The following is a 16,143-nucleotide window of genomic DNA, read 5'->3' on the forward strand; positions in this document are numbered from 1 at the left end:
AATGTAAAATAATTGTAATAGTTATGAAGTGTTAAATTTCTTTCTGATATGGATGTTTTTGGGTTACCTTATAAAGAATTTAGAAAGAAATTAATTCTCAAACTTATGTAATCTTGTTACGAATAGAGAATAAAATATAGAAATTGTTAGTTAATTAATAAAATATAGTTAAGTAATTGTATTGTACGCGTTTGTTGTAAATGTTAACTCTATATGTTTATGTTTAGCACTAGGTATTTAATTTAACATTGTAATTTTCGGCACTATAAGTCTTCTTTTTAGTAATTATCTTTTTTTTTTATGGAATAGGAGGACAAACGAGCGTACGGGTCACCTGGTGTTAAGTGATCACCGCCGCCCACATTCTCTTGCAACACCAGAGGAATCACAAGAGCGTTGCCTTTAAGGAAGGTTTACGCGCTTTTTTTGAAGGTACCCATGTCGTATCGTCCCGGAAACACCGCACAAGGAAGCTCATTCCAAAGCTTTGTAGTACGAGGGAGAAAGCTCCTTGAAAACCGCACTGTGGAGGACCGCCACACATCCAGATGGTGGGGATGAAATCCTAACTTGTGACGTGTCGTGCAAAGGTGGTATTCGGCGGCAGGAATCAGGTTAAACAGCTCTTCGGAACACTCCCCGTGATAAATGCGGTAGAAGACACACAATGAAGCGACGTCTCTACGCAACGCCAAGAGATCGAGCCGTTCACAGAGCACTGAGTCCCCGACAATTCGAGCTGCTCTACGTTGCACGCGGTCAAATGGATCGAGCAGATACTGGGGTGCGCCAGACCAGAGATGACAGCAATACTCCATGTGTGGCCGGACCTGCGCTTTGTAGAGCGCTAGAATGTGGGCCGGCTTGAAGTATTGCCGTGCTCTATTGATGACGCCCAGCTTCTTCGAAGCCAATTTGGCTTTGCCCTCCAGATGGCCAGTATTCCGATACTAGGCGCGGCTTTAAGAGAAGTGTTCTCGAAGAGCGGTGATACGACAAATGGGGTTTTTTTAGTGGTAAACTCGCAAACTTGAGTCTTCTGGGGGTTAAATTGGACAAGGTTCAATTTACCCCATTCCGCGAACTTCTCGAGAGAGGACTCGATAGAAGACACAAGTTTCTCCCGGCACTGGTCGGCGATTTCCCGAGAGAGACCTGCATGGCCCGTGTATACGGCATCACCAGTGCTGTCGTCCGCATAGCAATGTATGTTGGAGGTGTCCAACATATCATTGATATGCAGAAGAAACAGCGAAGGAGATAGCACACAGCCTTGGGGCACTCCAGCATTCACGGGCTTCGGGTTCGAGCAATATCCTTTGACAACGACCTGTATGCTACGCCCAGTGAGGAAGCTGGAGGTCCACTTGCACAAGCTCTCGGGAAGACCAAATGATGGAAGTGTTGAGAGGAGCGCCTTGTGCCATACACGATCAAAGGCCTTCGTTATATCCAGGCTAACTGCCAGGCCTTCCCGCTTGCTTTCAATAGCCGCCGCCCATCTATGTGTTAGGTATACCAGAAGATCACCTGCCGACCGTCCATGGCGAAAGCCGTACTGTCGGTCGTTGATCAACTGGTGACCCTGTAGGTATACTAAAAGCTGGCGGCTAATTATGCTCTCCATGACTTTAGAGAGCAAGGAGGTGATAGCAATAGGCCTGTAGTTCACTGGATCCGAACTGTCTCCTTTTTTTTTGGATCGGATGGACAAGGGCTGACTTCCATGAGTCAGGGACTACGCCTTTGGAATAAGAGTGCCGGAATAAACGCGTTAGCACCGGCGTCAACTCAGGGGCACACGTTCTTATCACGATTGGAAAAATGCCATCCGGCCCGTTCGACTTCCTGACGTCCAACGAAAACCGAGCTCGCCTAACAGTTTTCTGTCTGAACTGTACTTCAGGCATAGAGCTCTGACACCGCGGGATGGTCGGCGGTGTTTTTCCGTTGTCGTCAAGAGTCGAGTTGGAGGCGAAAAGAGCGCACAGGAGCTAGGCTTTCTCTTTTGCCGTATGGGCCAGGGTGTCATTCCTCATGTGCAACGGCGGCATGGACGGCTGGTTGAAGTTACCAAGAGCAGCTTTCGACAACGACCAGAACTTGCGTGTTCCGGTCGGATAACTGGAAAGCTGCTCGACGATTTTGACGACGTGCTTAGACTTCGCACGGGCGATTTGCCGCTTAAAAAATCTGGAGGCACGGTTATATTTCCTCTTAAGAACTTTGCAGTTCGGATCCTTTGTGCCCAGCGCCGCAACCCAAGTTCGATACGCCTGTTTTTTGCAGTCAGATGCTGCTTTAACTGACGCATCGAACCAGGGCTATGATCTGCCACCGATCGGTACTACAGAGCTTGGTATAAAAATATCCATGCCCTGCAGTATCACATCTAACATTAAAATTGTAATTTTGTGACTGTTTGATGCCAAAATAAAATAAAATAAAATTAAATTGTCATTTTTGTGTAGGATAGCGCAATTAATGAATATTGTATTTATCCACATAAATGCTAGTAGGTACTTTAATAAATAAAGCAATGCGTGCGAAATTATTCCCTAACCATTCCAAAATATTCAAAAATGCAAAGTCAATGTTCAAGTTTTCACTTCTGCCGCCACTCCCGGAGTATTTTTTTTTGTTAACGTTCTAGCGTTAGTTGCGCAATAGTTAGAAAGGGATGGTGCCCCGGTTTGGTTCGAATGTGTCGGCAACTATCCTGTGATTTCTCTGTTGCAAGAGAGTATGAGCTGCAGTGATCACATACCATGAGGTGACCCCTATGTTTGCTCGTTTCTCCTTCTCTTTCATAAAAAACCAATGTTTTTTTAATGAAAATAAGGGACTAGACAAGCAGGACGTTAAGCTGATGGTAATTGATACGCCCTGCCCATTACAATGCTGTGCCGATCAGGATTTTTGAAAGACCAAAAGCGGCACTACAACTACGCTCGTCACCTTGAGATATAAGATGCTAAGTCTCATTTGCCCAGTAATTTCGCTAGCTACGGCGCCCTTCAGACGGAAACACAGTAATGTGTAAGCATTAAGCAAGCAGAAATAGGCACCGTCGTGGTACCCATAATCTAGCCGGCATTCTGTACAAAGGAGTAGTATGTGTTGGAGCAAAAATGTTATTTGAAAACTGCACTGCCATATCTCCGAATGGAACGATATTGTTTAGATAAGACGCAAATATTTGTATAAAAATAACTGTAGCATACTTATACCGAGTAATATGTAACAACCATTCGTAATTATTAAAGGCGTTAAAAACACGAGTCGTTGTAGCATTCCAGTAAAGTAACAATAGCTGGGGTTATTGGCACGGTGCCTGGATTCCATATATAGCCTCGACGCGAATCTAGCGAAACTACAAAAGTAAATATTATCTACTTAGAGAGTCTTGGATTCTACCATAGATAATATAACAATCAAATATTGAACATCGTATTTTTTGCTTGAGCAAAAATTTATCTATTCCCGTTTAGATGTTTCTTCCAAATTAAACATTTTCAGTACCTAGAATGTAAGTAATAATTTGTTACGACCCGCCGGCGATATTATAACGCAAAATAATATCCTAGCGTGTCTCGTTTGACGGACACGTCTATCGATCCTCGTGGGGGGGTCACCCACATACTCGCTCAACTAAATGCAAGCAGCACACACATCGACACCGGACCTACCTTATCGCTTTAAACTACATTATACTCCTGTTGGTCATATCATAGCACAAGTCCATTTACAGTTGTTTTGTGGGAGTGTGATTTTTTTTTGTTCAGCAGGTCTTTTAAGTCAAACATAATACAGCAATTTTTTGGCACGTCAACGTCACACATTGTTCGAGACTGGCTCGAGTACGCCCACTTGGGCGTAGTATTAGTTGCCGCAGTTTGCGACTACGCCTGCGGTATCTAGTTGGGAGCGCAGCGGAGACCAATCCTTAATCTAAGCTTGACAGGATATTTCAGCGAACCCATTCGCAACATGTGTTGTTTAAATATATTTCATTGTATAAAAAAACTTTCACCTGGTTGGGTGTTCAGTTAAGGTCGAGGCTGAGCCGGATCCTCTACTATTATAACGACAGCAGTGTGCCACTATACCTTAGCTAAGGTCTATAAGAAAGACTTTATAGCCACCCACTTTACACGACTGAATCGGAAATAAATTCAGAAAAAGCTCTTTTGTTTTGAATAATAATATAAAGAGTATTATTGTAACTTATTAAATAACATAGTACCACTTACATAAAGGACAAAAACAATTAAACACTAATTAAAATAAAGCAATAAAAAGCTAAATAAAAAATATCGAAAAATAGTGATCAATGCGATTATTATTCACTTGCCAAAGCAGTTTCATCAGTTTGGTACACATTTACAGTATAATATGCATTTTTTTTGTGGAAACTTTGCGAAAATGTTAATTTATAAATTGACCCAAACTCGTCATTAAAATTATGACGTCATATGCAAAGCATAACCATACCGTTAATTCTTTTTTTTTTCATGGAAAAAGGAGGACAAACGAGCGTACGGGTCACCTGGAGTTAAGTGATCACCGCCGCCTACATTATCTTGCAATACCAAAGGAATCACTGCAGCGATGCCAGCCTTTAAGGAAGGTGTACGCGTTTTTTTTGAAGGTACTCATGTCGTATCCTCCCGGAAACACCGCACAAGGAAGCTAATTCCACAGCTTTGTAGTACGTGGAAGAAAGCTCCTTGAAAAGCGCAGAGTGGAGGACCGCCACACATCGAGATGGTGGGGGTGATATTCTAATTTGTGGCGTGTCGTGCGAAGGTGGAATTCGGCGGCAGGAATCAGGTGATACAGTTCTTCGGAACACTCCCCGCGATAAATGCGGTAGAAGACGCACAATAAAGCGACGTCTCTACGCAACACCAAGTGATTCAGCCGTTCACAGAGCACTCGGTCGACGACGATTCGAGTTTTTGTATAAATACGAAAAAACATGCAATTACAAAAAAATATTTTTATATCACAATCATGGTGAAACCGCTAAAACTATTGGAAAAAAAAAAGTGTGTGTGCCAGCTCCGACGCACGACTGGAGTTTACTCCTCAAGAACGATTGTCTTTGAACAGGTACTAAACTAAATCAAGTCCAATGGAGTCGGTTACAAACAGACATACAGCAGAAGCTAATAAAAGCGTATTAATTAAAAAAATCAAATAAATCCTTAAATCTCAAAATATGTCCTCCTGTTAAAAGCAGAATTCAAAAATCCAATTTTAAAAGGTCCTTCAAGGAAGTTACAATTTGGCACACCCTACTAGGTATATTATATTACATGCGTAAGCTATCACGCAGGATACTGTGTATGCTGGCTACACACAAGTATATACACACACACACACAAGTGAAAAGTGAAAGGTGCGCGAGAAATTATGCCCACCAAAACGTTACTATCCCATTTGATGAGTAGGTTTTACTCTCCATATTTTTCTCATACCGGGCGCCTTATACGAAAATCGATTCTTAAGGAGTAAACTCACATAAACTCCAAAAACTGCGACAACGTAACGAGATTGGCAGGTCTTCATTCCGGTGCCAATTTTACTTCCCTGCAATAATGGCGTAAAGTACATACCTGCAGAGCCTTCAGCATGGGCACTTTGTCGAGCAGCTCCTCATAGAGCTTGCGCTTCTTGAAGGCGCTCTTGAGCAGTATGCGGCGGAAGGTGTGACGGTCCATGGCCCAGAGCGCGCCGGGAGTCTGCGCGCGGACTGAGGCAGCGCGCGGCATGTTGTACATCAGTGCCAGTTCGCCAAAAGAGCCTGATCCCTCGTATGTATGCACCACCTGTACAAATACATCAAGGATAATATAATTATCTGGCTCGTCGGAAGTTATAACATTACCAGTGGGAGGCTTCTTTACACAGGATTCCGGCTAGATTTCGACGATTTACACATTACGTATCAGGAATAACAGGAAAGGAACACTTCACATTCGGATAAAGAAGGTCGTTCACTGTTGCACCATACTCCAGTCAAACTTCGCCCAAAAAATGAAGAAGCTTCATTAAATCCTCTCAGGTTTCTGGGAGTAGTGGGGCTAGCGAGTTCTACAGAATGGGCTGATATAAAAACAGCTTGTAATCGCTCTGTTTTGAACTACCTTATGTCTCATTTTATACGGCTTATCTTATCTGATCTTGAATTAAAGAGCGTAGTTGGTCAGCGCTTGAACGAAAGTTAGTTTAATTAAAGATTCGACATAATACTAGTTTGATTACGGTGTCTATTTCTGCCGTGAAGCAGTAATAAATTCGAATATTCAAATTCAAATATTTTTATTCAAAATAGGATGTGACATCACTTATTGAAAGTCAAAAACTACCACCACCCATTCCAAAATGAATGCCTCAGACCTGAGAAGAATGGGCAAAATTTACTAACATAGACACGGCGAGATTAGTATACTTTAGTTATTTTCATAGTATTATGTCCTATGGTATATTGTTATGGGGCAGTGCGGCCGATATTAATACTATCTTTGTGCTGCAGAAGAGGGCTATTCGCGCGATTTATAACCTAGGTCCTAAAGAATCATTAAGAGAAAAATTTAAAGAAATAAACATTTTGACTGTTGCTTCTCAATACATTTTTGATAATGTTTTGTATGTTCATAAGCACATTGAGGAATTTTCTAGAAACTGTGACATTCATAATGTTAATACGAGGAACAAACATAAACTTGTTATGCCTACTACTCGGTTGGGTCGAGTTAGTAAGTCTTTTGTTGGACGATGTATATGCTTCTACAATATGATCCCAGAAAATGTACAAAACAAATGTGTTACGAAATTTAAAAGAATTGTTAAAAAACGTTTGTGTGGGAAAGGTTATTATAGCATAAACGATTTTCTTAATGACACCACGGACTGGGAATAAAGCGAACACCCTCAGGCTCTTTAATTATAAATGTTTATTGTACGATATTACATTGTAATCCATATTTTATATTTAAAAAAAAAAGCCCGCTGAGTTTCTTGCGCCCATTCTTCTCAGGTCTGAGGCAGTCTCTTTTGAATGGCTGGTAGATTTTGACGTTCAATAAGTGATTTTAAATCCTATTTTGAATAAAAATATTTGAATTTGAATCTGTGGTATCATTAAGAAAGTCATTTATGTTATAGTAACCTTTACCACACAAACGGTTTTTAACAATTCTTTTGAATAACGTTATACTTTTGTTTTGAACATTTTCTGGGATCTTGTTGTAAAAACATATACATCGCCCCACAAAAGACTTACTAACTCGACTTAGCCGAGTAGTAGGCATCATAAGTTTATGTCTGTCCCTGGTGTTAACATTATGGTTATGACAGTTTCTGGCAAATTCACTTATGTGCCTATGAACATACATTACATGTTAATTTCTTTAAATTTTTCTCTCAATGATTCTTTAGGACCTAGGTAATAAATAGCGCGAATAGCCCTCTTCTGCAGCACAAATATTGAATTAATATCGGCAGCGTTGCCCCATAGCAATATACCAATATATATAATGTGTAAACATTACTGTGTTTCGGTCTGAAGGGCGCCGTAGCTAGTGATAATACTGGGCAAATGAGACTTAACATCTTATGTCTCAAGGTGACGAGCGCAATTGTAGTGCCGCTCAGAATTTTTAGATTTTTCAAGAATCCTGCATTGTAATGGGTAGGGCGTATCAATTACCATCAGCTGAACGTCCTGTTCGGCTCGTCCCTATTTTCATAAAAAAAGCATTCCACGTAAACCAAATATGAATAAAACAATTTGTAATTTTCTGAATCAATGTATTTGTTTCTTCATGAAATGTGTTCCAACTATCAATAATACTCTTCTAGCTCCAAACACGTTTGTCAATAAGTAACATAAAAACAAGGTTGAATTCAAGTAGCCTTTATCCGAGTTTGTCATTATAAGCACTTGTATAGAGGCTAGGAAAACTTTAATGATTTGTACAGTCGATCACTTTGTGTAATTTGACATTTGCTAGATTCCTAGTAATCTCTATATATATGAGATATATATTTCCACCCATATATTGATTCATCACGGTATCTCTGGAAACATAAGGCAATTGATACGCCCTGCCCAAAACACAAACATTCTGAGCGGCAATACAATTGCGCTCGTTACCTTAAGATGTTAAGTCTAATTTGCCCAGTAATTTCACTAGCTACGGCGCCCTTCAGACCGGAACATAGTAAGGCTTACACATTTGACACACGTTGTGATACCACGTGTGCTGTGCAAAGGAGCATCCCACTGGTTATTATGAACAGAACAACGTCTGTCGGGTCAGCTAGTTATATATAAAATAAGATTTTTATGCCACTAAAAGTATGAGAAAATACAATACTATTACTAGATGTAAACCGTCAGATATATTTCACGACCGCATTGGAACATTATTCTTTCCTAACCCGTGAAAAATACTTGAATTGCATTAAATACACTCATGGGGCGTGGAGAAACATTATCTAGCATATTATTATCGATTCAAATTCGCGATTCATTGATAAATCGACTCTGATGCAATGATGGAATGTATTTTTTTATTTCAGCCATTAAAAGACGAGCATAGGTTTCACAGGTCGGTAGATGATCACCCCGCTCTTTAAATCACACTCAAATGAGTTGCTCAGTGAACCCTCGCCATTTGCGCCAGGGGCTAAGTAATCATCATAAAAAATATCAATGACTATTTTTACTGAACACTTTTGATGTTGACTGTACTTGTTAGGTCCCCAGTAATCTGGTACAACTGCTATTACGACACAGCCTATTCACAAGTCACCTCGTATGGCGACCGATTTCTAACGTGGTTTTATTACCAAGGAACTTTTTTTCTCCTTACGATGTTATTCATTCGGCTTGCGTTAATGTTTTCCTTTAATGAGCCAATACTCATTTGTGTCATGAATAATAATGTCAATAGATTTATGAAGTTATGGAACCAAATAGGCTACTTGCTAATGGGTACGGTTAGCTTAACAAATAACAATATAAATACAGTCTACTGTGTGTGTTATGACAGTAATTTTCTATTTCAAGAACTTTTCTAGACTTCATTTTTATGAGCACAAATGATTTACAAAATTACATAAGTAATTATTGTTATGTGAAATGTGGTGTAAATTTTTTTGAAATGTGAAAGCGACTAAAATCACAAGTCTCGGCTCCATATGATATGGAACCCATACAGACTAAAGAAAAACTGTTACAGTAAAATTAGATACTTGAGAATGTTTTTTACTCTTTACAGTGGTTCTATGTACAGTATCTATACTAATATTATAAAGCTGCAGTGTTTGTTTGTTTGAACGCGCTAATCTCTGGTACTACTGGTCCGATTTGAATGATTCTTTCAGTGTTGGGTAGTCCATTCAAAATTAGGGATCCGTAATAAAATTGCTATTTTGTAACACAAGGTGTAAAATCAAAAACCTATTTTTGCGAGCGCTGCAAAAACTATTGACAATAGAACAAAATGATGCTATAATATAGGCAATATTTTATTACTTATAAAACTATCGCGTGAATTATACTTTATATGGCAAAACAAAGTTTGCCGGGTCAGCTAGTATAGTATATTACGTGTAGGTCAGAAATAACACTAAGCAAAAACAAAGGAGGAGCCATTATCAACGTGAAAATTTCGTGAAAAATATCTAAATCCAATAATTAATATTCATGCAAGAATATAGCCGCTCAATTAAAATACTCTAAAAAATATATAAAAAAAAAAAACAAAGTACATGTAACTTTAATCACAAAAAGAGTTTAAGCCTTTATAGGTGTATTTTATGTTACCAACCGCTTTGACGGCTAATTAGAAACAATTTAGAAAAACATCCATGGTTCGATCCCTTCTTGAAATCATGGCAAAAAAAACCACTGACCTCTACTATGTACCACTGGATTGGCGGCTGTCAAAGTGCTTTTGTGCCTGTTTAATATTCGCCAATCTGGCGCTGTTGGCCACGTAGCGAGAGTGTGCGGTACTAAAACTAGTGATGACAACCTCAGCAAACAAATTAATTCAAAATGCGAAAATACTTCAGAGTATTGTACGATCCTTTGCAGCCATTTGCATTATACGTCAAAGTAGTTAGTAGTTAGTTCTCTGTACACTCGCGAGTGGCGCTTCAAATAAGCACAAAAATTTGCTGTCTATTTGTATATTTATACAGGTCAGTGAAAAAAACCTCTTTTATCGCTTTTTTTACCGATTTGGCGGCAATTGAACATCAAATTGGAATTTTGTACACAATAAGTTTTGTAAAAAATGGGCAAAAATAAAAGTTGTGACGTTTCAACTAGACAAATAACTGTTAATTTGCATTTCGATCAAAAATTGATGTACAGGAGAATAGCCGACAATTTGAAATGTTCTGTAAGGAAAGTTTTTAATGCTATTGGCCATTATAGAAGACATGGAACTATTGAAAACGTTCTTAGAATGACTCGACCGAGAAAAACATAGCCCATAGAAGATATGCTATTCGTACGAGTTGCTTTTAACAAGACCCATTTAAAGGCTCCAACCTGATTTAAAAGTGATTAGTTTAATGTGTTCCGAGTTCCGACCACAGACAATATACTACCGTATAGACAAAAAAGCATACAAGAGAGAAGAATATCTCTTACGGAGATGCAGCTAGATGGAAAAGGTGAGCGAATCTATTGTTACTGTAACCTATTTTGGTTGACAAGTCGTAAACAGTCAGCCACGCTTGACATTAGCACAAATTTTTTTTTATAATTTTTTATATTAACAGTAGGTAATTAATTATTAGTCGCGCATTGCCAGGTTGCCGGGTCGTCTATGCCAAAGTATATACTAGGCAAATATACTATTCACCAGTGGGAGCTCCTTTGCACAGAAAGCCGGCTCAATTATGGGTACCACAACGACGTCTACTTCTGCTGTGAAGCAGGAATGTGTAAACATTACTGTGTTTCGGTGTGAAGGGCGCCGTAGCTAGTGAAATTACTGGACAAATGAGACTTAACATCTTATGTCTGAAGGTGACTGCGCAATTGTAGTGCCGCTCAGAATTTTTGGGTTTTTCAAGAATCCCGAGCGGCACTGCATTGCAATGGGTAGGGCGTATCAATTACTATCAGCTGAACTTCCTGCTCGTCTTGTCCCTTATTTTCATAAAAAAAAAGATACAGTCAAAACCGTTTATGGCGACATCGTTTAGAACCACATACCGGTTAAATTTACCAAAATCAAAGGTCCTGGCTGAATGTTATATGACCGCCTTATCTAAAACATTGGTTTTTACGACATTGTTTACTACGACATACCGCATTAAGCGACCACATTTGGTTAATGTTTTCGGAGAATTATATCTGTAGAACGACCGGCTCAGCTGTATTGTAAACAATTTGAATAGGTAACTGTATACACATCTGGCACAGTATAATAGTCAATGGCTATTATCGTAAAAGTAAACAAAGTTTAGGGTCTTTTGTAATTCTTAGAAACAAAGCACATGCATGCCGTAGCCTTAAGGCCCGCTTCGTCCTATCTCTTAAGTCAGTTTGTTACTTATCTTTACACAAGACGCACCAAAACATTATTGTTGAGTTGACTGTGAAAATTGTAACATGTCGTAAAAAAGAAAACAAATCAGTATCGAAGAAAAATCGCATATTATTTCAAAGCTAGAGAAAGGAATTCCAAACAAAGACCTGGCAAAAGAATATGGTGTATCTCACTCGACAATTTCAACCATTTGGAAAGAAAGGGAGAAAATTCAAATCCTTTACGACAAGAATTTTTTGAAAATGAAACGAGCCAGAACAACGCGGCATACGAAGATTGAGGATGCTTTGTTAAAGTGGTTTAAATATCAAAGGACAAATAATGTGCCAATAAATGGACCAATTCTTCAACAAAAAGCAAACGATTTTGCTCAACGTTTTGGTGAAGATTTTGTTTGCTCGTCTAGTTGGATTCAACGTTTCCGGGCTCGACATGGCATTGTCGGCGGGAAAATGAGTGGTGAAGCTGCCAGTGTGGATAAAGATGCTGTAGACGAATGGATTACGCAAAAGTGGCCTACATTATGCGAAGGCTACAGTCCAGAAGACATTTATAACGCAGACTAAACCGGACTTTTTTACAATATGACACCAGACAGGACTTTAAAATTCAAAGGAGAGAATTGTTCGGGAGGAAAAATGTCCAAGACGAGACTAACGATCATGCTTGCAGCAAATATGACAGGATCCTGTAAAAGGAAGCTTTTAGTTATTGGAAAATCTAAGAAACCAAGATGCTTTAAAAACATACGCTCACTGCCGGTAACGTATGAAAACAATGTGAAGTCATGGATGACATCGGAAATTTTTGAAAAATGGTTACGAAACTGGGACGCTGAATTAAAAGCAAACAATAAGAAAGTTCTTCTTTTAGTTGATAATTGTCCTGCTCATCCGGCTGTTACTAATCTGAAGTGTATTAAACTCGTGTTCTTACCACCAAATGTTACTTCTGTACTGCAACCTATGGACCAAGGTGTAATAAGATGTTTAAAATCTCATTATAGAAGACTGCAAGTGTTAAAGTTAATACAAAGCATTGACAGTAATAATCAGAACAGCTTTACGGTTCTTGATGCCATCTTGATGATATCCGAAGCATGCGAAAAAGTTTCACAAAAAACTATAGATAACTGCTTTGGGCATGCAGGTTTTAAATATCTTACAAGTCTTATAACAAGAACCTCAGATGATGTGATTGACGACGATGAAGAGGACAATATTTCTTTGGCTCAATTAGCCCAAAATTTACGACCTGCTTTATCTACTACTGAAACAGACGAGTTCATTGATGTAGATCAGTCTATTGCAATTTGTGCACCAGTTACGGAGGATGATATTGTACGTGAAGTTGAAGAGGAAAATGAAAATGAACAGGAAGACTCGGAAGAACAATTTACAGTGCCAACTTTGATTGACGGTCTCAATGCTGTTAGTGTATTACGAAAGATTGTTCTTTTTAATGAAGAGTTCCACATGCAGGGAAATTGTGACGATACGCTGATTAAAATCCAACGTGAATTACAAAATGTGTATGCACGACAGAAGTGTTTCAAACAAACTAAAATTACAGATTTTATGCATACAAAAATGATGGAAAAATGATATTGTTTGTATTGAAGTAAACAAAATGCAGTTTAATTTCCTACATGAATATACATATTATCTTTCCTATTAATACCTGTCACCGGTTGTTACAACTATCGGTTTTTACGACTCAATATGAGTAGTCCCTTCGATGTCGTTATAACAGATTTTGACTGTATATGGATCTGACACACCGTATTTATGCTACACAAGAGTTGTTTTGAAATACAAGTCAGGCCAGACGATACTGCCCACTAGATAATACACATAAAAATAAATTACTTGTAGAGCTATTTTTTTTATGATAATAAGGGACGAGACAAGCAGGACGTTCAGCTGATGGTAATTGATACGCTCTGCCTATTACAATGCAGTGCAGTTTAGAAATCTCGAAAAACCCAAAAATTCTGAACGGCACTACAATTGCGCTCGTCACCTTGAGACATAAGATGTTGAGTCTCATTTGCCGAGAAATTTCACTAGATACGGCGCCCTTCAGACCGAAACACAGTAATGTTTGCAGATTACTGGTTCACGGCAGAAATAGGCGCCGTTGTGCTACCCATAATCTAGCCGGCTTCCTGTGCAAAGGAGCCTCCCACTGGTAAATCATTCATATACTTAGTATATGGATCCGACACACCGTATTACGCTACACAAGAGTTGTTTTGAAATACAAGCAGGGGCGTGCATTGGTTTTGTAGTAAGGTAGGCACTGTGGATCTAACTAGTCGTAGATGAGCTTTGGAATAAGTAAATATTGCTTACCGCAGGTATTTAGTATCTAGAGTAAGAAATTTTTTTATGATTTTGTGTTCAATAGAAGTTTGGTAACAAAATAGCCGCACCAAATAAAACTAAATTTAATTTAATATTTATTGCTAAATAATTGTATATTTACTTAGATTCATAATGAGAATTGCCTATATGATATGTACGCCTCTGAGAATACAAGTCAGGTCTGACGATACCGCCGAACTAGATAATTCACATAAAAATAAATTGCTTGTAGCGCTGATTGTACTTATATTAAAATGTAATGTAATTCACCTTCTCGACGCCGTCATCGCTGGTGACCAACACGTCGAACACGCCGTTCTCGATCACGTAGAAGTTGTCGCCGTCGTCTCCTTGACGGATGACGTACTCGCCGGCCGCGGCACGCTTCTCGAACATAGCGTCCAGCACCTGCAACCGATAACACCATTATTACATTGCCAGCTCCTCGCTACACAGAACCATGAAACAAAAACCCGAACCACGTGAACGCTGGAGTATGTGAGCTACCTCCTACACTGTTTCTTATGTGTATCAATGGTATATTAGATACCTCCAACATACATTGATATGCAGACGACAGCACTAGTGATGTCGTATACACGGGCCATGCAAGTCTCTCCGAGGAAATCGTCGACCAGTGCGGGGAGAAACTTGTGTCTTCTATCAAATCCTCTCTTGAGAAGGTCACGGAATGGGGTGAATTGAACCTTGTCCAATTTAACCCCCAGAAGACTTGCGCGTTTACCACTTAACAACCCCATTTGTCGTATTACCGCTTAGAGCTAACGATTCCTGTCCGCTCGCGCATGTTGTGCAGCCAAGACTATTTTCTGCGATCTACGCCTCTTCTTCTTCTTCCGGCTACATTTCCCATCATGATGAGTTGAAGATGGTCGTACCTTTTATGGCTAAGCACGTGCCCCAAATATGCGACTTTCCTCATCTTGATGATTTGCATGAGTTCGCGTTATTGATTGACGCGGCGCAGAACTTCCACATTCGTGATCTTATACGTCTATATGCCCACATTTCAAAAGCTTCTATACGTTTCCTGAGGTCTTCTTTAATAGTCATATAGTACAAGTATAGGCCAGATGAAACAGCGCAGTAAACGAGTGCGCAATGAAATCTAAAGACCGCGGTTGTAAAGTACTTTTTTCATTTTACTACTGCTCCGAGCCACTTCAATTCTGGTCTCGATTTCTTGGTCGCTAACGTAATAAATAACAAAATATATTCACGTCGATAGCAATAACTCATAAGCATGGCATGTAAATGAATGGGACCATAAAACATCGTGTCATAAAACAAAGTAATTGAATTACGAGATTGACTAATAAATAGGCGGCTATAAAATGCAACATGATACCAATTCAAAGAACACATAGCTCATACGATTCGTAGAGCAAAATACAAAGGAGAGCGCATTATATCTGTCTGATCTTAGATCTTAGTTTAAATATAATTAAATGTTAACATGTAACCTAACATCGGATAGTAATAATGATACATACTGTTACGTATCAGTACAATAGGGTTAGGAAACTACCAGTATTATTCCGCTAATAACTTATTACACTTCGCACACGGACGAGTAAAATAAGAAGGACACCGTGTCAGCTTACATAACAGTGAGGCACCAAAACAAGCCGGTAAACGTGTAAATACACAGCCCCACGCATACACTTACACTAATACAAGCAGATCGGCCGCCATTATGAGATTTGCCATCGTCTGTGACAGATCAGTTTGCGTCGCAATAAAATATTTTAAAAATGCCGTCGTGCGTTGTGAAAAAGTATAAAACCAATACTATAAAAGTATTTGTGGATATATGATTATTTAAGGGAGAAAAAATTGTGTATCTGGTATACCCCGTAACCGCACACACACTAGCATGAAGGTGCTTCACTTGCTAAAATCACGGCGCGGAGTCCTTCTTTTTTTACTAGTCCGTTCTTTCGCATTAGTCAGTAATATTACTAACCAATCTTTATAAACTATTTACTAATCAAAAAAAAATACGCCTCTATTGATACATGTAAGGATTAGTCTGGAATGTTCTCGAACAGACGAGGTATATGTATATAATATTAAACAAGCGTACGGATCACCTGATGTTAAGTGGTCACGCCGCCCACATTCTGGCGCAACAACAGGGGAATCACAGGAGCGATGCTGGCCTTTTAAAG

At 39.2% G+C, this 16,143-nt stretch overlaps 1 protein-coding gene across 1 annotated transcript in view; it reads right to left on the bottom strand.

The window, feature by feature from the left end:
- The window catches only part of LOC126979444 (cAMP-dependent protein kinase type II regulatory subunit), a 57,806-nt gene that overhangs the window by 25,799 nt on the left and 15,864 nt on the right, over positions 1–16,143 (bottom strand). The window contains exons 3-4 of the mRNA XM_050828753.1: positions 14,222–14,359; positions 5,622–5,834 (exon numbers count right to left, since the gene is read on the bottom strand). Of these exons, the coding sequence (XP_050684710.1) occupies positions 5,622–5,834; positions 14,222–14,359 (351 nt within the window). The remainder of the gene's footprint in view (positions 1–5,621; positions 5,835–14,221; positions 14,360–16,143) is intronic.

This window comes from Leptidea sinapis, chromosome 3, assembly GCF_905404315.1.
Source record: "Leptidea sinapis chromosome 3, ilLepSina1.1, whole genome shotgun sequence".
Classification (NCBI taxonomy): domain Eukaryota; kingdom Metazoa; phylum Arthropoda; class Insecta; order Lepidoptera; family Pieridae; genus Leptidea; species Leptidea sinapis.